At 44.4% G+C, this 19767-nt stretch overlaps 3 protein-coding genes across 6 annotated transcripts; 1 reads left to right on the top strand and 2 right to left on the bottom strand.

Annotated features, from left to right (window-relative positions):
* Positions 1 to 4966: 4966 nt before the first annotated feature.
* Positions 4967 to 12163, top strand: LOC129173501 (class I histocompatibility antigen, F10 alpha chain-like). 3 transcript variants are annotated; one of them, XM_054764492.1, is made up of 7 exons: positions 4967 to 5135; positions 5258 to 5508; positions 5709 to 5987; positions 6184 to 6492; positions 6669 to 6764; positions 6945 to 7020; positions 7147 to 12163. In XM_054764492.1, the coding sequence occupies exons 2-6, from the start codon at positions 5385 to 5387 to the stop codon at positions 6995 to 6997; spliced, it is 861 nt and encodes a 286-aa protein (XP_054620467.1). In that variant the 5' UTR covers positions 4967 to 5135; positions 5258 to 5384; the 3' UTR covers positions 6998 to 7020; positions 7147 to 12163. The 3 variants fall into 3 exon arrangements, with proteins under 3 accessions (XP_054620467.1, XP_054620464.1, XP_054620465.1); XM_054764489.1 differs by having other exon boundaries at positions 6669 to 6812; XM_054764490.1 differs by lacking the exons at positions 6945 to 7020; positions 7147 to 12163 and having other exon boundaries at positions 6669 to 6922.
* LOC129173500 (guanine nucleotide-binding protein G(I)/G(S)/G(T) subunit beta-3-like) lies at positions 8348 to 12871 on the bottom strand. The gene is made up of 9 exons (XM_054764488.1): positions 12706 to 12871; positions 11296 to 11411; positions 11070 to 11215; positions 10449 to 10512; positions 10216 to 10372; positions 10072 to 10138; positions 9805 to 10006; positions 9509 to 9725; positions 8348 to 9057 (listed from the first exon to the last, which is right to left on the bottom strand). Exons 2-9 carry the CDS (start codon positions 11362 to 11364, stop codon positions 8951 to 8953), a joined length of 1029 nt encoding a protein of 342 aa, XP_054620463.1. The 5' UTR covers positions 11365 to 11411; positions 12706 to 12871; the 3' UTR covers positions 8348 to 8950.
* Positions 12872 to 15556: 2685 nt separating this feature from the next.
* LOC129173502 (CD209 antigen-like) lies at positions 15557 to 18985 on the bottom strand. 2 transcript variants are annotated; one of them, XM_054764493.1, is made up of 6 exons: positions 18778 to 18985; positions 18430 to 18546; positions 17277 to 17402; positions 17039 to 17214; positions 16823 to 16938; positions 15557 to 16681 (listed from the first exon to the last, which is right to left on the bottom strand). In XM_054764493.1, exons 1-6 carry the CDS (start codon positions 18875 to 18877, stop codon positions 16501 to 16503), a joined length of 816 nt encoding a protein of 271 aa, XP_054620468.1. In that variant the 5' UTR covers positions 18878 to 18985; the 3' UTR covers positions 15557 to 16500. The 2 variants fall into 2 exon arrangements, with proteins under 2 accessions (XP_054620468.1, XP_054620469.1); XM_054764494.1 differs by having other exon boundaries at positions 16574 to 16681; positions 16790 to 16938.
* Between the last annotated feature and the right edge of the window lie 782 nt (positions 18986 to 19767).

The following is a 19767-nucleotide window of genomic DNA, read 5'->3' as shown; positions in this document are numbered from 1 at the left end:
GTGCAGCTCGCAATGGCCAACAAACGAAAAAGCAAACAGATAAAGTAAAAAGTGTTAAGCCAAAGCTTAATGTGCCACAAAGTTTAACTAGTAAAAATAAATATGAAGGTCTGTCAATTGAGGGGGAAGATGATATGGACGTGACTCCCCCCACCACTCAGACGTCCAAAATACAAGTTGTCAAAAAGAAAGACAATACTTAAATGGGTAATGATAAAGAAATAGCCGTCATTCAATGTAGTTGGCGTGGTCTGAAACCAAATTATGAGGAAATAAAGCATCTTTTGTATGATCACAACCCTTCTGTTATTTGTTTACAGGAAACATTCCTGAGGTTATCTGACAATATATCATTTCGGAATTCTAACATTTTCAACACCTTCAGTAATTCTGTGGTAGATGGTAGACCTAACGGAGGCTCATCTCTTTTAATAAAAAAGGGAATCCCACATGAAATTGTGGATATTCAAAGCAATCTCCAAGCTATCCCAGCTAAGGTAACACTGCATTGCACCTTTACTATATGTTCAGTGTATATTCCACCCAGATTTCAACTCTCTCAAACAGAAATGGATAGTCTGGTTGACCAGCTTTCAGAACCCTTTTTATTAGTTGGCGGTTTTAATGCCCACAATCCCCTCTGGGGTAGTCAAAATGTAAACAGATTTGGTAATGTTGTTGAACGGACAATTGAACATTTTGATTTATGCCTCTTGAACGATAAGTCTGTTACTAACCTCCACCCGGCCTCTGGCTCAATGACGGCTATCGATTTATCTATTTGCTCTCCAACAATTTTTATGGATTTTCAGTGGAGTGTACATAGATCAGATGATCAATGTGGCAGTGATCACTTTCCTATTTTTATGAAACTAGTAAAGTGTTTACCAGGAGAAAGAATTCCAAATTGGCAACTCCACATAGCCAACTGGAATGCTTTTTCAGAACAATGTTCACTAAATATAAATCATGACAAACTCAGAGATGCAGAAGATCCACTTAACTTTCTTTCTCATTCATTACGTAACATAGCTACTAGCACAATACCAAAATCAAGTTCCTCCCCTCGTAGACACAATCCTTGGTTTAATATTGAATGCAAGGAAGCTGTAAAAAACCGTAAAAAAGCACTGAGGACATTTAAAAAACACCCGAATAATGATAATTTACAAAAATATAAGCAGATACGCGCTAAAGCTCGCAACACCATTAAAAAAGCAAAAAGACAGTCTTGGCAGAATTATATTTCTAAATTGAATATTCATACGTCTATTCACAAAGTATGGGAAATGATTGGAAAAATAAGTGGAAAGTACACAAGTAATTCTGTTTCCTATTTAACAAAAGCAGATGGAAATAAATGTACAGAAAGGCCCGACATTGTGAATTTGCTAACACAGGAATTTGAACATAACTCATCAACGGACCACTATTCCCCAACATTTAGAATTTATAAGGATGAAGCTGAAAGCCAGGATCTTCATTTTCTATCAAACAATCAGGACGATTACAACGTCCCATTTAGCAGTGCCGAATTGAGAGACTCAATTAAGAAATCTCACGATACGGCAACTGTTCCAGATGATATTCATTATCAGTTTTTAAAGCATTTACCTGATGTGTCCCTTTCAGTTGTATTGGATATTTTTAATAGAATTTGGAGAACGGGTGTGTTTCCCGTTTCTTGGCGGGAGGCTATCATTATTCCAATCCCAAAGCCTGGAAAAGATGCATCAAAACCAACAAATTATCGGCCTCTCTCTTTGACCAGCTGCCTCTGCAAGACAATGGAGAGAATGATCAATACTCGGTTGGTTTGGTTTTTAGAAAGGAAAAGATTACTAACCAAATTTCAGAGTGGCTTTCGACAAAACCGAAGTACTGTTGATCAGCTTATTCGACTAGAGACTTTTATTCGTAATGGCACTATTCGAGGTCATCATGTGGTGTCTGTCTTCTTTGACCTTGAGAAGGCATATGACACCACCTGGAAGTATGGTATTCTGTGAGATCTTTATAATGTGGGGTTAAGAGGCAGACTGCCGATTTTCATTAAAAACTTCCTCAGTAATAGAGTGTTCCGAGTTTGCCTTGGATCGAGCCTCTCAAAATTATACAATCAAGAAACGGGAGTTCCTCAGGGTAGCATACTTTCTGTTACTTTGTTTTTGTTAAAGATCAACAACATTGTGGATGTTGTCACTCCTCGGTTGGACAGATCATTGTCTGTGGACGACTTTTGTATTTCTTGCTCTTCGGAGAATATGCCGACCATAGAAACAACTTTACAGAACTGCCTAAATAGAATCGAAAAGTGGGCTGATGAAAATGGTTTTTGCTTCTCAAGAACAAAAACGGTATGCATTCACTTCTGCAATAAAAGGTCTTTACACCCTGGCCCGGAAGTTAAAATAAATGGTTCTGTCATCCCGGTTACCCAACAAACAAAATATCTTGGCCTGGTATTTGATAACAAGCTAACCTTTAAAGCTCATATTGATCATGTGAGACAAAAATGCCATAAAGCCTTAAACCTTTTCAAGGTAGTATCTAAAATGGATTGGGGTGCGGATCGCATTGTCCTGCTACGGCTCTATAGGTCTTTAGTCAGATCAAAACTTGATTATGCCTGTTCAGTTTATAGCTCTGCTCGAAAGTCCTACTTTGATAAGTTAAAACCAATACAAAATCAAGAACTTAGAATTTGCCTTGGAGCGTTTCCTACTTCTCCAATGGAAAGCTTGTATGTGGAGGCAAATGAGCCTCCACTGCATTTAAGATATCAAAAACTCTGTCAAAATCTCTTAACTATGCAATCAAATTAAAGAATAACCCATTAAATCCAACGTATGAACATACCTTCAGACCACAATACCGTGTTTTTTACGATCTTAAACCATCTTCCATCAAACCGTTTGGCTTTTGTGTTCAAGAAGCTCTAATGCAAGTTCTTGGTACCACTGATATTTCTCCATCCTTAGTACCCAATATTCCTCCTTGGGTGATGAGCGAACCTTTAATAGACTTGACATTAGCAACATTCAAAAAGGGCGTTACAGGTGATCTGGTCTACCTGGATAGATTTGGAGAAATAAGACACAAATATAGGAACGACCATGCTATCTATACAGATGGATCAAAAGATCACAATAAAGTAGGATCAGCCTGTATTAGTGGCACAATAAAAGAACAGGTTAGATTACCAGACAGTGCTTCCATATACACTGCCCAGTTGTTGGCTTTGAAAATGGCTTTGGGTATAATTCAAAACACTGATGGAAAACAATTTGTTATTTTCACGGACTCTCTATCTAGTCTAATGGCTTTACAATGTAGAGATCTTAAACATCCCTATATTGTACACTTACTAGAATCATTATACAAAGTCGGTGTATTATCTAAACTGGTAGTTTTTGTTTGGATACCGAGCCACATAGGTATCAAAGGGAATGAAAAAGCTGATATGTTAGCAAAAGAGGCACTTAATATGGCTGTAACAGAAATGAAGATACTCTATACAGACTTAAAACCAAAGATGAATGAATACATCAAAATAAAGTGGCAAACGTCATGGGATTTAAATCCCGGTAACAAACTCTACCAACATCAGCCTATAATTGAACCACATACTACAATCCCGTTAGCTAAGCGACGGGAAGACGCTGTGCTAACTCGTATTCGAATTGGTCATTCTCGCTTATCACACTCCTATTTACTTGCAGCAGAAAACCCTCCCCGTTGTATATCATGTAACAGTACACTCTCAGTTAAACATTTCCTTCTTGAATGCATTGAGTTGGGTCACATCCGTGTCAATTTTTATAATGTTCCTGATCTGAAAACCTTGTTCAGCGAAGTTCCGCGATCATGCATCATAGAGTTTCTTAAAGAAATAAATCTTTTTATTAGGTTTTAGATATTTTATTCAGTATCTAGTCTTACAGAGGAGATTTTAAGCCGCCATCCCGTATGAAGAAAAGCCACACCATTTGAACATTAACGACCCTACCGTACTTCTGTTCGAAAAGAGTAGGGAATTTTTCCCGGTAAAGTAGGTCACAGTTTCTATCTTACAAGCTATACTCCCTAATTAAATTGATAGATTACACTCCCGAGAAACAGGTTTTGTCATGAATAACTTCACATATTAAGGTCCAGACACTTACATGACACTTAGTGTTGATAGTGTCGTTAAACACTAATCAATCAATCAATCAATCCATCTGATGAAAACCTTTTTGAGATGCTGACTTCATATTCCAACATGACCTGGCACCTGCCCACAGTGCCAAAACCACCAGTACCTGGTAACACCTCAACAGCGCCACAGGCTGGTTGCCTCCATGCCAGACCCAATGAAAGCAGGGATTCGTGCAAAAGGAGCCGCAACCAAGTATTCAATACAGGAGTTAAACATCATTTTCAGTGGATTCAAATTTCTCTATCATAAATCCCATTTTTAAACATTGTTTTGATGGAATATTCACATTTTTGGACTTTTGGTATTCATGAGCTAAATGTTATAAACATCAAGATTTAAAAAATAAAAGGCTTGAAACACATCAGTTGATGTGTAATAAATCTAGGATAGATGACGGTTGATTTTTTTATGATATTATGGAAGAAAATTAATTTTACACAATATTCTATTTTTTTGACGTGGCTGGTATATATTTTAAAACCAGATGTCATTTCTTCATAAGTATGACTGTTTCTTTATGGCGCCCGAGGCAAGATTTTATTTACTTTTTCAAGTTTGGCTGAAACTTCATTTTTTTTTTTGGTCACGTGATTTCCCAGAAAAGCCACTCAAGTGTTTACCTGACGTGGCCACAAGGGGGCTCTCTAGTGAGTCCACTTCGGTGGACTTTTTGTCTCCGAATTCAATTTGGTGTTCCCTGAGTAACAGGTGACGTTCCCAGCATGCTGAACTCTCATTGGCTCAGGTGGAGCATTTTTAAAAGACCGCCACATTTCCTTGTATGTTTGTCATGTTTGCTAGTCAAGCGAGTGTTCGTCACTTTTGTCCTTCTGTGCGGGATTAAAAGTGGCAAACATCTTTTTATTTTGCACTGACATCACGAACTTGCTTTTATTCTTTCTTCTGGCCGTGCAAATACACAGCGTAGCGCCTGGTAAGTCAATTTTCTTTACTGAGTAGTGGTTAAGGTTAGGGTTAGGTAGATGCGTTCCTTAGGTAGGTGCGCTACTGTCATTTTGTGTACATTATTGTCAAGTGTTACCCTTCTTCTTTCAGTGGTTCACACGCTGCGTCCTCTCAAGTTCCAAACTTCCCAGAGTTTGTGAGTGTTGGTTATGTTGATGAAGTTCAGGTTGTTCACTATGACAGCAACAGCAGGAGAGCAGAAGCCAAACAGGACTGGATGAACAAAATCACAGCAGAGGATCCACATTACTGGCAGATACAGACAGAGAAAAATGTTGTTAGTGAGCAGGTCAACAAAAACAACATTGAAGTTCTTAAGAAGCTTTTCAACCAAACTGGAGGTTTGTTTATGTTGAACTTCCTACTATTAAAATCTATTTGATGTACTCTTTTTATACTGTAGTAAACACACACATTACTGCACTGATACCTTGTCTCTGTCCATCCCATCATGACCTCCAAAAAGACATGATTGACGTGTGTGTGTGTGATGGTGATGAGGTTTCACTCTGCTTTACAACACTTTGTGTCATTCTCTCAGGTGTTCACGTTGTCCAGTGGATGTCTGCATGTGAATGGGATGATGAGACTGATGAGGTTCATGGTTGGCATCAGATAAGTTATGATGGAGAAGACTTCATATCGTTGGACATGAAGACATGGACATATACCGCAGCAAAACAACAAGCTTTCCCCAACAAACTCAAGTTGGACCAGAACAAACCTCAACTAGACCACCATAAGTATTACTATACTGAGGTGTGTCCTTCTTACCTGAAGAAGTATGTGAACTATGGGAGGGACGTCCTTATGAGAACAGGTAGAAGCACACCATGTACTTTCACCTTTGTAACCATGTTAGCACGCCCCCCGTAGGAACATTACTAGCATTACAACCTACACTCTGTCTCTTTCTGCTCTTTTCTCATTCTCTCCTTTTCTCTCCATCTTTACCTTCATTCACACCTTCTCTCCACGTTGTCCTCTGTCCACACGTGGCGTCACTTCCTGTGCAGAGCTTCCAGAGGTGTACCTCCTCCAGAAGACGCCGTCCTCTCCGGTCAGCTGCTTGGCGACGGGTTTCTACCCCGACAGAGCCGACCTGTTTTGGAGGAAAGACGGCGAGGAGCTCCACGAGGACGTGGAGCACGGAGAGATGCTCCCCAACCACGACGGAACCTTCCAGATGTCGTCGGACCTGAAAGTGGAGGTGACGGCCGACGTGGAGGGCAAGTACGAATGTGTGTTTCAGCTGTCTGGCGTGGAGGAGGACATCGTCACCAAGCTGGAGAGAAGAAGCATCCTGAGCAACGCCAGCCATGAAGGTGAGAAAGGCACATTTAGTTGAATTGCACATTGGAGATGTTTCCCATCACAAGTCCAACTGTCACCATTATTGATCCATGTCACCATGACAACGGTTGACGTTTGCATGCAAAGTAGTAATGAAGGTTTCCTCTTCATGCTTTGTCACTCCAGTTGTGCTTTTTGCTCTCAACAGACAACTTGAGCGTCGCCGTGGCAGCGACGGTCCTCCTGGCGGCCGTCGTCGTCGTCGTCGTCGTCGTTGTCGTCAAGCGTCACAGAAACAGACGAGGTGAAGGACGCCCATGTTGTCTGTCTTCTTCTTCTTCTCGGTGCAAAGGTGCAGCCATGTTTTAGTTGACCTCCAGCCAAACACTCAAAGATCCACAGAGACAGAGCACACACTCTCACATAGAAACACAGCGTGACGTGAGGAAAAAGTCCGTTTCACCTCGTTTCTCTTTCATTTCAGCCGATTACCGTTTGGCGGTGCCGAGCTCTCAGAAGATGACGGCTGAAGGCTGAGTGAGACGCAGCAGCCACACACAGTGAGTTAGCTCACATGGACTGTTTGCACCTCCAGATGTTCTTGGGACTTTTGTGTGAAGATGATCTTCAACTTGGATTCATGTGCTTTTGTTGGGAATGTGCTGCCATCTTCTTCCATCGCCGAGGGACGTCATCACACTTGGAGATGAGATGGAGATGTGCTTTGGTCTTCATCAACCTGCGCCTCACGTTATACGATGTCTCCTTTGTGGCTTAGAAAACATGACAAGATAGCATACCTGCACAAGGCTGGAATGACTTCAAGTGTGACGCCAGAGTAGTTAGGGATCAAACAATTCATCATCATCATCATCATCATCCTCATCATCCCCCCCTCGCATGAGATCACCACTCATGTTTGGGCCAAAGGGGGGGCGGGTGCATAGTGAGCTGGTTGGCTGCCTAAGGCGGGGACCTTTTGAGGTCTGATCCTCGGCTGCAGAAGGTATCTCCAGGTACGTGGAATGTCACCTCTCTGGTGGGGAAGGAGCCAGAGCTGGTGCGCGAGGTGGAGGAGATCCGGCTTGATATAGTTGGACTCATCTCGACGCACAGGAAGGGTCTGGAACCAGTCTTGAGAGGGGCTGGACTCTGTTCCACACTGGTGTTGCCGGCAGTGAGAAGCGACAAGCGGGGGGGGTCAATTGTAGGATAACATTATTTTATTAACTTGTTAGCTGAGTGAGTAAATAGTTCTAAGAAGTAGGTTATAGAAATACTGTTTTACTAATTTGTTAACTGAATGGATGAACATTTATTTCAGTAGGTTACAGAAACAGGTCAAGATAAAGTGCATTGACATAACCAGCAGTCAGAGAGCACGTGCTATGCTGGGAGCGCATGTGCTATTTTGTCCAGAAGGCGGTGCTGATGAGGGTCCTACCACGTCAGCTAAGATGGCGCTGAGGAAGACAGCTACCGAAGGCAGAGTGGACTATCGATCAAGGCCGACTCTCTCCTTCTGGTCAGGAAGTCACAGGTGAACATTAGGAGAGACAGCTCAGATGTCCGAAGAATTATTCTGTCTGACATATTTTTTAACACATTCTGTCAACCTTGTCAGTTGAAGTGTGAGTTTTATTCCTTCTCATAATTGGAGATTAAGGAACACGTAAGGGGAGGTCACATTTATTTCACAGAGTGCTACTTGAGACTTCTATTAGGTTTCATCTCCAATGCTACGTCACCCTTTCATCTTTTATGTTTTAAGCTAATTAAAATCATTTTTAAGCTTCCTGTCATTCGTTGACAAAGCTTGTCCTCATGAATATTCATGAGGGAGTCCAGTTTCTGACATAAGACACACACACACACACACACACACACTTGTGTTAATGCAGAATTCTATATTTATTAGAAAGATTGTTTTTACAGAGGAATTGCACACGCGTAAAAGTCCTACAAAATGGTGGCCTGGCATGAACTTTGACCCTTCATTCGTCTGCTTATCATTGGTTCTGCACAGTAAGAGAGGGGGGGGTCTAGTTTTGAAGACACTGAAGTGCAGTCCACTGTACAAGAAGTGTCCCTGCTACCGTCTGTCTCTATCAGACACAAATGTACGTCTCGTGCTTCTATGACATCACCGCGCTGCAGGGCTGCTCCACAAAACAAAAAGAACATTTTGTGCTAGTTTGTTCAGTCGCCATCAGGAGTTTCTTTTTTATTGTCAACAATCTAAATGTGTGTTTAATGGCTCCAGTACGAGCTTATTCTCTGCTCACTACTGCTTTTAATAATGATTTCATTCAAGAGACGCCTGCACGGATGTCCTGATGCCGCCTATGAAAGAACCTTCTGTGTTTTGCATAGCTCAGTGAGGACGAGAGAGGGAGGACACTCATGATGGAATCTCCTCCTCAAACACCACCGGCCTCCTTGTCCTCCTCGCCTCCTCCCTCTCCCGACGGGATTCCCAGCCGGGACCTGTCAGTTCCACAGTTTTAGGAAGCTGTCCCACGATCCCGTGCAGACACCCATTCCATCCTCGGGGACGCCGGTGCAGCTCACGCGGTTGTCGTGACCGGACAGCACGCCTGCGGGGAGACGAGGACAAGGGCGGAGGCGTGAGGGAGGAGACGCGGTGGCAAGTGAACGTCACTCACGTAATTCGGCCCTCCCACCTGGGTGCCCCCACCCCCACTGAATGAGAGTTGTGTAGTGCTGGCCGACGAGCTACAAGCCCGAGCTGTCACCTCGTCGTCCAGCGCTGCTCATCAGGCATCAGGGAATGAGGTTTATCAACGTACTTTGGCTGGCATCCATTACACTCACCCCCCCAAACCTCACTCTCATTTTGTACCTTCACCGCAGTTGTCACCCACACACCAGCCGGGGATCAGACCCGGGTCCACCCCTCCCCACTAAGTGAGCAGTTGAGCAGCGCTAGCCGACGAGCTACAAGCCCGAGCTGTCACCTCGTCTTCCAGCGCTGCTCATAAGGCGTCGGGGAGTGAGGTTGGCATTCGTTACACGAGGACCACTCACCCACTTTCTCCCCCTTCAGAGAGTCCCAAATGTGGCAGTTGAAGTCGTCGTAGCCGGCGAAGATGAGGCGGCCCGAGTTGGACAGCGCCAGGGACGTGACGCCGGCGTTCAGGCTGCTGTCCTGGTAGCCGATCACTTCCTGGTCGGAGCGCAGGTCGTACATCTTGCAGCTGCAGTCGTCCGAGCCTGTGATGATGGCGTTCCCGCTGGGAAAGAACTGCAGCGGGGAGGGAAGAGCACACGTAATGTGATGACTCGTCCTCCAAAGTACGCGAAGCGGGCGGAGGCTTCCTCACCGCGATGGCGTTGATGTCGCTGGTGTGTCCGATGAATGTCTGCTTACAGGTGCCTTCCCGCACGTCCCACAGCTTGGCCAGGGAGTCGCAGGCCCCAGAGATGAAGGTGTTCATGTCGGAGGACAAAGCCAGAGACATGCAGTCCCCGATGTGATTGGTGAAGACGATCTTCTGCTTTCCCGTCTCCAGATCCCACAGGCAGCTGAACAAGAACAGGAAGTTAGTGATAGCCAAGCTCACATCTCACGTACAAGCCACCAAGCTGACCAGGTGGTGTCGCCGGAGGCTGAGATGATCTCCGTGTCGCTGAGGAAACGGCAGCAAGACAGGTAACCTAGCAACCGAAGGAAGTCGTTACACTTTCAGCGTCTTGGCAAGGAAGCAAAACGGCGGCGTGTCGGGTGGCGTCACCTGTGTGGGCGTCCAGTTCCCTGAGGGTCTTGGGGCTGGCTGCCTTGATGTTGTAGACGGTGCAAATGTTGTCCAGACCCCCGCTGGCCACCAAGTTACCGGACGGGGCGTAGGCCACGCTCATCACCCAGGCAGACTTCAGCGGCACAGCAACCAGCTAGGAATCACCGTGATGGGGACTGGTGTTTGAGTGTCTTCATTGCAACCCCCCAGCCCCACCCTTACGGACTCACCTTGTTCCCTGTGAAGGTGTCCCACACCAGGAGTTTGCCATCCTGTGATGCACTCACCATTTGCCTGTGGGAGAAAGTTACGCTACTTAGCTTAGCCTAGCATCTTTTTATTTTCACATTTGCTCCACTTGATGGGAAGCTGTATCGTGTTGCTAATATAAACAAAGGAGGTATCCGTCTCTTCCCGCTGGGGGAGGGCATCAGGGACAGGTTGGTTTTTGTTTTTTTACGCAGCTCCTTTTATTGCTACATTGTTTTATCATGCAGTGTGCGCACATGCGCTTGCGTTATTATTATTATTATTATTATTATTATTATTATTATTATTATTATTTATGAATGATTACCGGCTGGCATTACTGACATGGCTTTTCTGCAGAAAAAAATGGACTTTTTGAGCAACAGGCGTTTTTATCACAAATAAAAAAGCGGGAATCATCCGTAGCCGACCTAAGTGGCTGCTACTGGGGGGGCGCCCCGAACACTGATGGAAAATCTTTGTTCCAAATCCTGTATAGGACCCCCAGATGTCCACAACCGCTACAGTCTGTTATTACTGACCACCTCCGTGGCTCCTCCCCCTTTGTATTCCAGGACTAATGAGAAGGCAGCGAGGCTCACCTGGAGTCAGCTGACCAGTGCATGGCGTAGATTTTGGCCAGGTGACCCTTGAGCGACTTCCTCTGCTTCAGCTGAACACGACCCACCGACGCCACGCTGCTCGCTGCCGCCGACATGTTGGTGTCGTTCACGGCCTTGCGGGCCGTCTGTCAGAAGGAGAAAGACGAGCGGCGGACGGCGTTTTACTTACTGATTTATTCGTTTGCAACAAAAGCGGGGCGCTCACCTCAATCTGGGCGCGGAGGCCGTCGCACTCCTTTTTCAGTGCATCCAGTTCAGCTTTCTCAGCTGCCATGGCAACAGTTGCTGGGGGGCGCTAGCAGCAGAAAACCAAAAGTACAACTGGGAAAAAGGAGAGGGAGACAGACACGGGACAGGAAATGAGAAGACGTTCCCCGCCCATCATCATCACATGACCCAAAGATGGCATCACTGTGACCTGGATACGCTGATCCAGAACACCTTGGAACATGAAAGATTAGACGCATACCTGACTGCTGTAATCCCCCTAATGCTGTTAGCGCTGCCGCCGCGCTAGGATGCTGAAAGGACAACTTTCCACCGGGTGTCCTGACTGAGACAGACTTTTATTTGCCCTAACAGGACCTCAAACCTTTTCCAGCAAAGACCACGTCGAGAAAAATGACACTTTGATACGTTTGGTGCATTAAAGATGCTAATGTAGGTCAGTGCTAAGTGAAATGTGGCATGTTATTATGCAATGATATCAATATCAACCTGGATCAGTCGCCGTTGTTGACGACTACCACACAGGAAGCTAAACAGCGAGTCAGCAGGAGTTATGGTGGCTGCCCCCTCGTGTCTGGGTAGAGAATTGCAAGTCATGAGCTCGTCCTAACTCTAATCTCATGAAACATTGCATATTTTTTTTGCATATTTGAAGGTTTTCCATTTACTTTCACTGGTAACTTATTACATTTATGAAGGAGTTACTTTTTCCGGAAAGTAATTATAACTGATTACTTTTTTAACAAAAATTTGCCCAACACTGGACGACGCAAAGTAATGTAACATCTAATCGTCTACCTCGTAATCATGGCTTTTTAAAAAATAATAAAATGAGCTACTTTGGATATTTCTGCTCATTAGCATCCTTGCCGTCCACGACCTCCTGCCTGCACGCCACACTGTGACCTTGTATGTCACATCATGATGATCGAGAGCCTGAAGGCGGTGACGGGACGCCGTGTGGAGGACACAAGGCGGGAAGGTGGCAAAGGGGATGAAGGTGTGCCGCTACCAGGCTTTAAATCCTTCAGGAGATCTCATGGGAAGCTTTAGCGGTCAAATCTCCTGTCATCCGATTACTGGATGCTCTTTGCGCCGGGATAAGGGAGGCAGGACGACGGTTGTGGAGGAACATCATCAAACAAAAGCAGAGTTTTAAGCCTTGTACGTTTGTTGCAAACTTGCTCGAGGTGCGCCAAAGAACGTCCTGCCTGAGGTTCTTATTGCAGAAGAACTTCCAGAGCTGTCCCTCACTAGAACATCGTGTGCTGTGAAGATGCGACTGCTTGTCCAACAAAAGCAGGAAGTGAGGAGCACGGAGGTGTTCCACCAATCAGTGACTACAAAGTGAAGAGCAACGCGAGGAGGAGAAGAAGACCACGCTCACCTTCGCAAACGTCCGTCCTCGACAGCTCGTCGAGGTTGTCCACAATCCCAGGATGCGACTGCTGGCTGCTCGGACGCGCTCTCCCCCGCCGACTGCTCGCTGGTGGAAGAGTCTCCTGGTCTCTGGTCGCTCGCAGATGAGGATTGCAGGGGATGAAGGAGATCAGGGATGAAGGGATAAAGCTCAAAGATGGAAATAGAGAGGCGAGGAGAGCGAGCGGGAGCGTGGCGAGGAGGGTAAACCGATTGGGAGGTGGGAGGAGGAGGAAAGCAGGTCATGAGGTCGTCCCGCAGGGAGGAGAAAGGGGGACAGGTGGACGTGAAATGTGAGAGAATGAGAGGCAAGGAAAGTTCTACAAACTCCAGGAGAACATCAGTGTGAGAACATCCAAGTTTCTTTAGCGCTGGTTCTCATTTGGGTCTAGCTGGAGCCCCTTTGGGTACACCCTGGACTAATCACCTGTCCATCGCGGGACACATCATGTACAGACACACATTTAGGACTTTTAAGAACATCATAATAGCTATTTTCCCACATTTTTCAATCCCTCCAACATCAAAATGTTCAGCCTAATTATTTCCCACATTCCAAAAATGTCTGATTTTTCCAGAATTGCACATTTTCAACCCATAAGTTCCTATCAAATGTCATTTTCGAACCCATTCAAACTCTTCCTTGTTTTTGTCCTGTCCAGCCACCCGGGCAGGTGGTATTATTGGTCTAAATCAGGGGTCTCAAACACGCGGGCCGTGGGCCATTTGCGGCCCACCAAGTCACATTTTGCGGTCCGCGACTTGTCTTCAAAGATGAGTGCAATACGGCCTGCGACAAGTCGGTGTTACGCGTAGGATGCACGCATACTGTAAGCCTACACTCAACTAAGAGTGAGTGAGTCACTTCAAAATGTGGTCAAAAAATCCCACCCATTTTCTATACCGCTTGTCTTCATTCGGGTCACGGGCAAGCTGGAGCCTATCCCAGCTGAATGCAGCAAAATATAAACTGTGAAATTATTTATTTATTTGATTCAGCCTATTACTGTATCAAGATATCATTGTTATTGTGAGCCATGTATCGCGTGTCGTATCGTGAGGTACCCCGAGATTCCCAGCCCTACTCCCAATACTCGATGCGGCCCAGCCTCACTAGACTCCACCTCCAGCGGCCCCCAGGTAACTTGTGTTTGAGACCCCTGGTCTAAATGATCACGTGATCAACAGATTTACTCTGCCAGGGAAAAGTGTGCGATACACTTCCCCTGTTATACAGCATTGATTTGACTTTGATGTTTTGTTGTTGTTATGCAAATTTGGAGCGGCCGGACCAGAGCAGGAGGGGATAGACAAGAAGAGAAAAGAAAACAGAGAGGGGGGTGCAGGGATAAGCGGGGGACAAAAATGAGAGCGACCAGGACAACAAGAACAAAACAACAGAAACAAACAGGAGTACATCAGCACGTCTGTGACGGCTGTAAAAAACCATAACTGTACATATTTGTCATACATATTCAAACTCTTCCAACATCACAACATTCAAGGTAATTATTTTCCACATTCCAAAAATATCCAAATTTTCTGAAATTCCTCATAAATTCTCATTAAATGTCATTTTCCCACATTTTTTTCATTTAGGACATTTACCAGTTGCACGTTTGCACATATTGCAGACATTACGGTAACTCCCCGTTTTTGATGTGCTCGTCTGGGAGCATTATTTGTTGGTGGGGGGTGGGTGTCCATTTGTCAGCGCTAACGAGCTGAGCTCGCTTAATCGGGGTCTAATGGGATATCCGGGGACGAGCAATCTCGTTAGGGAATTAGAGCAGGCGGGGCCAAACGTGCGTCACTCCTGACACACAGCGAAGTGGATCAGGAATCAAACCTTAAACTTTGCCGCTAAGGACCTAAATGCCTCGCTGGCGGCAGCCATGTTGGACCAACGCCGGCTCTGGCTAGGGTGGAAGGCTCGCTACGTTTGGTCAGGCCATCAGCGGCGTTTCACCTGCAATGTCTCCCCGTTGACCCCAGTGGACAATTAGTCAAACATGCAGAGTAAGTCAAGTGTGGACACGTTTGTCTCACACGGTGCCTCCCTTGTGTGACCTCCGTGGCCTTCACACTGATGGAGTAGCTGGCTGCTTGTACCGCCCCCTGCTGGCTAAGACGAGCAACGGCGCAGGCCTGGGCAACAAGTCTCATGAGGGTGGGTGTGTCCAAACTCCAAAGATCAAAGGATGTCAGGGTCTTTTTCTGTGTTTTACACACAGGCTAAAGCTAAGCCATGCAGACATGCTAAGAAGTTGATATAGTTCCAGAAAACACGGCCTGCCTGTTGGCTTTTTGTTCTGGATGACAAAACGTGTTATTATGATGTTCTTGCTGAAGATCATTCATGTGTGGGTGTCCAAACTTTTTCCAGCGAGGGCCACGTACTGAAAATGAAAGGATGCAACTCTGCCACTTTGATATTTAGCAAAGCGACACATGGAGATGTGCTAAGACGTTATACGGAGCTCAAGAAAAAGCTGCCTTTCAGCTTTGGAATAAGCTGGAGGTGAAATGCTCCTAAAAATGACTTTTTTCCATAATAACAAGAGTTTATTCTTGTGAAATTGCGACTTTTGGTCCTAATTCGATTATGACTTCTTTTTTCCCATTTCTGCTGTTTTTTTTTTACTTTCCAACTATTTCATTTCAACTTTCCTCTTGTAAATATTCTCCTCATAATTATAACTTTCTATCTTTTAAAACAATCATGTATTTTCTCTTCCTTTCAACATTGTTACTGAAATGATGTTTTTCCTCATTTTACAAGTTTATTTGAACCAAATTGCAACACTTTTTTTCCCTCTTAATATTTTGACTTTACTCCGGTAAAATTTCTGCTGTAATTTTCCAAATATTTCAACTTTCTTCTCCTAATATTTTGACTTTATTCCCATGTTATTTATTTTCCCCCAAACTAAGTTTCTTTGCTAGATTACAAATCTTTTCTTAATATTCTGACTTTTGATTGATTTTCCCATTTTTGCTGCTGTTGTTTTTTGTTTTTCCTTGTTAAAGTTTCCTTGTTAAATTACATTTTTTGACTGTGCTGCGGGCCGCAAATGGCCCCCAGGCCGCACTTTGGAGAGCCCTGATTTACATGATAATTCATTCAGTTATTCTCCGCTTTCCACTCCACTGCAATGTCAGATTTTCTCAAAATTCCACATTTTCTGCCCCATAAATCCCTGTTAAATATCATTTCCCACATTTTTAAGCCCATTCAAACACTTCCAACCTCAAAACATTCAGGATAACTATTTTCCACATTCCAAACATGTCCAATTTTCCCAAGATTCCACATTTTCTGACCCATTAAATGTCATTTTCCAACATTTGTCAACCCATTCAAACTCCTCCAACATCAAAATTTTCAGGTTGACTATTTTCCACAATCCAAAAATGTCAGATTTTCCCGTAATTCCACATTTCCCGTCCCACAATTTTGCATCAAATGTCATTTCCCGACATTTTTCAACGCATCAAACACTTCCAACATGAAAACATGCAGGCTAAATATTTTCCACGTTCCACAAATGTCAGATTTTTCCAGCATGCCTCGTTTTCCGACCCGTAAATTCCCATGAAATGTCATAATTGCACCACACTTCTGGACGCATCGAAACCATTGTGAAAACATTCAATGACGCCATGAAGGACGATGGTTTTATTCATGTACAACATGAAGGTGACAGAGTATAAAAGTCCTGCTGATGTGATGACGTACATTTCCACGGCACCCACCCCCCCTTCAGTGAGGCAGGGCGGTGCTGCGAGCTCCGCCCATCTCCATCTCACAGATGAAGGGGCGGTACATGCTGCAGGGGGCGTCGTACCAGCTTCGGACCGCCACGCGCTCCAGGACGCGGGTCTTCACCATGTAGCCGCAGTCCTCGTCGATGTGGTTGTTGGGTTCTCCCTCCTCCCAGAAGCTTCACACACACAAACACACACACACACACACACCGCTTTTAGAAGAGCAAACCCAAAAGCATCCATGTGAGGCCCAGAGGTCGTTCCTTCTGTGACCCCAGTCCCACCCTGTCCCCTTCTAGCTGCCGGACGGTACCGACCCTCCCACCAGTGGCGTCCCGTCCACCCAGGTCCACTGGTCCTCCGTGTGGCCGTCGGTGATCCCGAACCAGTACGCGTTCCAATGGCCTCTGGGAAGTTGATCCCACAGGAACGTCTACACACACACACACACACACACACACACACGCATGTGCGTGTTCGTCAGCCTCATTGCATCACATCTTCTGATCCAACAGGCTTGGATCGGACCGCACCTGCTCCTCCTCCGTGACGATGATGGCCAGGTGACCTCCTTTGCTCTCACAGTAGGATTTGCTCTCCGGCCAATCCCTGGACACCCGCGAGATGAAGTAGCAGCTGCCGTTGAAGAGGTGCCACTCCATCGGACACACGATGGACACCGTGGGCGCGACCGCATGCGGACCTGAGACTGAGACGCACAATCTTTGACATACACGTTCACACCAGGTGACCCCGCGTGGTGCCCTCTACCTGCAGCGGCGGTCCTGGCGGCCAGTTTGCTCTGCAGCGCTGCCTTTTCCTGCTGCAGCTTGCTGATGGCGGCGCTCAGAGCGTCCACGCTCTGCGTTGCAGCGCCACCTGCAGCTTTATTCTTGTCTGCGCATGAGACAACAGCACTTATCCTATACATACAGTACATATATCATATACAAAACACTAATAATTACTCTCAAAAACAAGAATAATGTAAAATAATAATAATTAAAGTTCAATTATATGTATTTAAAATTTAAGAATTATTTTTAACCAAAATATTCTATATATATATATATTTAATGTCAATAAAAATATATTACATTAAATTAAAAAGAAAATATTGATATTTTGTCATATTTAGTTTCTATTTATTACACTTAAATATTATTTTCACACCTTTATATTTATTTTGTATTATACGATTTTATTTTTCCTGGTTTGCATACACATCATCTGCAGGATCTTTGAATTCACCTCCGGATCAATAAATCAATATTACTTATTGATATCATATACTGTATAAATATACAGACATAAATGAATAACTGATTTAAAAAACATCAGAAATTCAAATAATTGTTCAAAATGATATATGTTTTAATTATTTTAAGATAATTGTAAAAAAAAGGAATAAAAATATGTTAGATATATATCATTATGTAAATGAAAACATATTCACATTAAGAAGAAAATATTGATATTTAGTCATATATTTAGTTTGCATTCATTACACTTATTTTCACACCTTTATATTTATTTTATTTTATTTTATATTTTACTATTTTATCAAATTTTGACCTTATTTTTTCCTGGATTGCATGCCTGCCATGTTTAAGTGACCCTGGGATCGATGAAATGTCGATATGATATCATTATTTTCATGTCATGTATATTCAAATGAATTAAATGGAATAAAAATGTAAATATAGCTATTTTTTTAATCCAAAATGACTAAACAAAATGACGTGTAGCTATTTGGAAAAATAAACGCGCTTTGCTTTGACGTCTTTAAAGGCGTGTGGCGGCGTGAAGAGCGGCACGGGAGACCAGCTGAGAACCCCTGCAGCGGAAGATGCACATTTCTTGCTTTCATTTTGACCCCCGCCACACTCTGACCGACGAGGGTCCCTGAAGGCGGCGTGCTCACAGTGTGCGCTGACGGCGATGATGGAGATCAGCAGGACGCCGCAAAGCGTAGCCAAGCAGATGGTGGCGAGGCGGTACGGCCCGGGCCGGCCGGCCGTCAGGGGTCTCATTGGGTGGGCTGAGGGAAGAGAAGGGGGCGACTGTAACAATTTGGATGCCTGACACTTCATTCGACGGGTGACATCATTAGGAAGGTATTAGTTCAGCCTTGCTGTGTTATTTTCATGCCAAAAGCACACTTTTGTTGACCTCTGACACGCGTTCAACAACAGTTTTTTCATAGGCCAAATGCGGTCTCCTCTCGTGATGTCCGTGTTGCGACATCAAGAGTGTCCAACAAAGTGTTTACCGTTCAGCTGCACATCTGGACTGCGGTCTAACTCGTCCTCCTCGTCCATCAGTTTGCAGAACATCCCGTCGGAACCAGCCGGGGAGTCGCTGCTCGGCATCTCTACTCACAAAGGTTTAATAATAATTAATGTGTGTAAAAGTTTTTACAAAGTTGAGACCTGGAGAGACTTCCCGTCACTGGAGGTCTCCTTCGTCGATGCGCTCCTTCTAAGCCAATCACGTCAAGTTACGTACTTAGTACTACACACTTCCGGTTACGCCTGTCAAAAGAAAAAGAACTTCTCAGTTGCCTCGCCTCACATGCGAGTTTTATATTGAAGGGCCCGCCGCATGACTTCCGCTGTGATTGACGCTAAACGACTTTTCTGATAATGAGAGGATTTTACCGGACCACTTGAAGTCACGTTCAGACAAGTTGCACAAACACTCCGCACTTTGTCACGAGACAGGAAGCAAAGTTTTCATCTGTCATCGAAAATCATCATGCAGATGTATCACGTGATCGAAAGAGGTCCTGACACACGTTTTATTTATTGAAGATGATGGAAGGACACGTCCTGTTGTTCCTCTTTTAGTGCATGCTAGCCCTTAGCAATAACATAATGTGTGGTTTTCTTGAAACACTTAACAACCATAAACATTTAGAACCTAGGTTCACACAGTGGGGTGCGCGTACCCCCAGGGGTACAACAATTGTCATGGGGGGTATGTGAATAACAATGAAAAACAAAATGGCACCTAAAACTCACAGCTACAAGGGCGCCTGAACGCCTCACGGAACATGAAGTTGTTTATTGCTGCGTGTGCACGTGTGAACAAATAAATAAGTTTGATGATTATTTTGTACACTTAAGAGTGTTTCTTTTTAAAGGTTTCATATTTTTGTACTTGGGATACTACAACCGAGTATTAGGGGCACATGAAGAAAAATTCATCTGAGATATCGAGATTAAAGTCGTAAATTTAAGAGAAAAAAACATAAATTTAA

The sequence above is a fragment of the Dunckerocampus dactyliophorus genome, chromosome 20, assembly GCF_027744805.1.
Source record: "Dunckerocampus dactyliophorus isolate RoL2022-P2 chromosome 20, RoL_Ddac_1.1, whole genome shotgun sequence".
Classification (NCBI taxonomy): domain Eukaryota; kingdom Metazoa; phylum Chordata; class Actinopteri; order Syngnathiformes; family Syngnathidae; genus Dunckerocampus; species Dunckerocampus dactyliophorus.
This window is presented reverse-complemented; position numbering and strand designations above follow the sequence as displayed.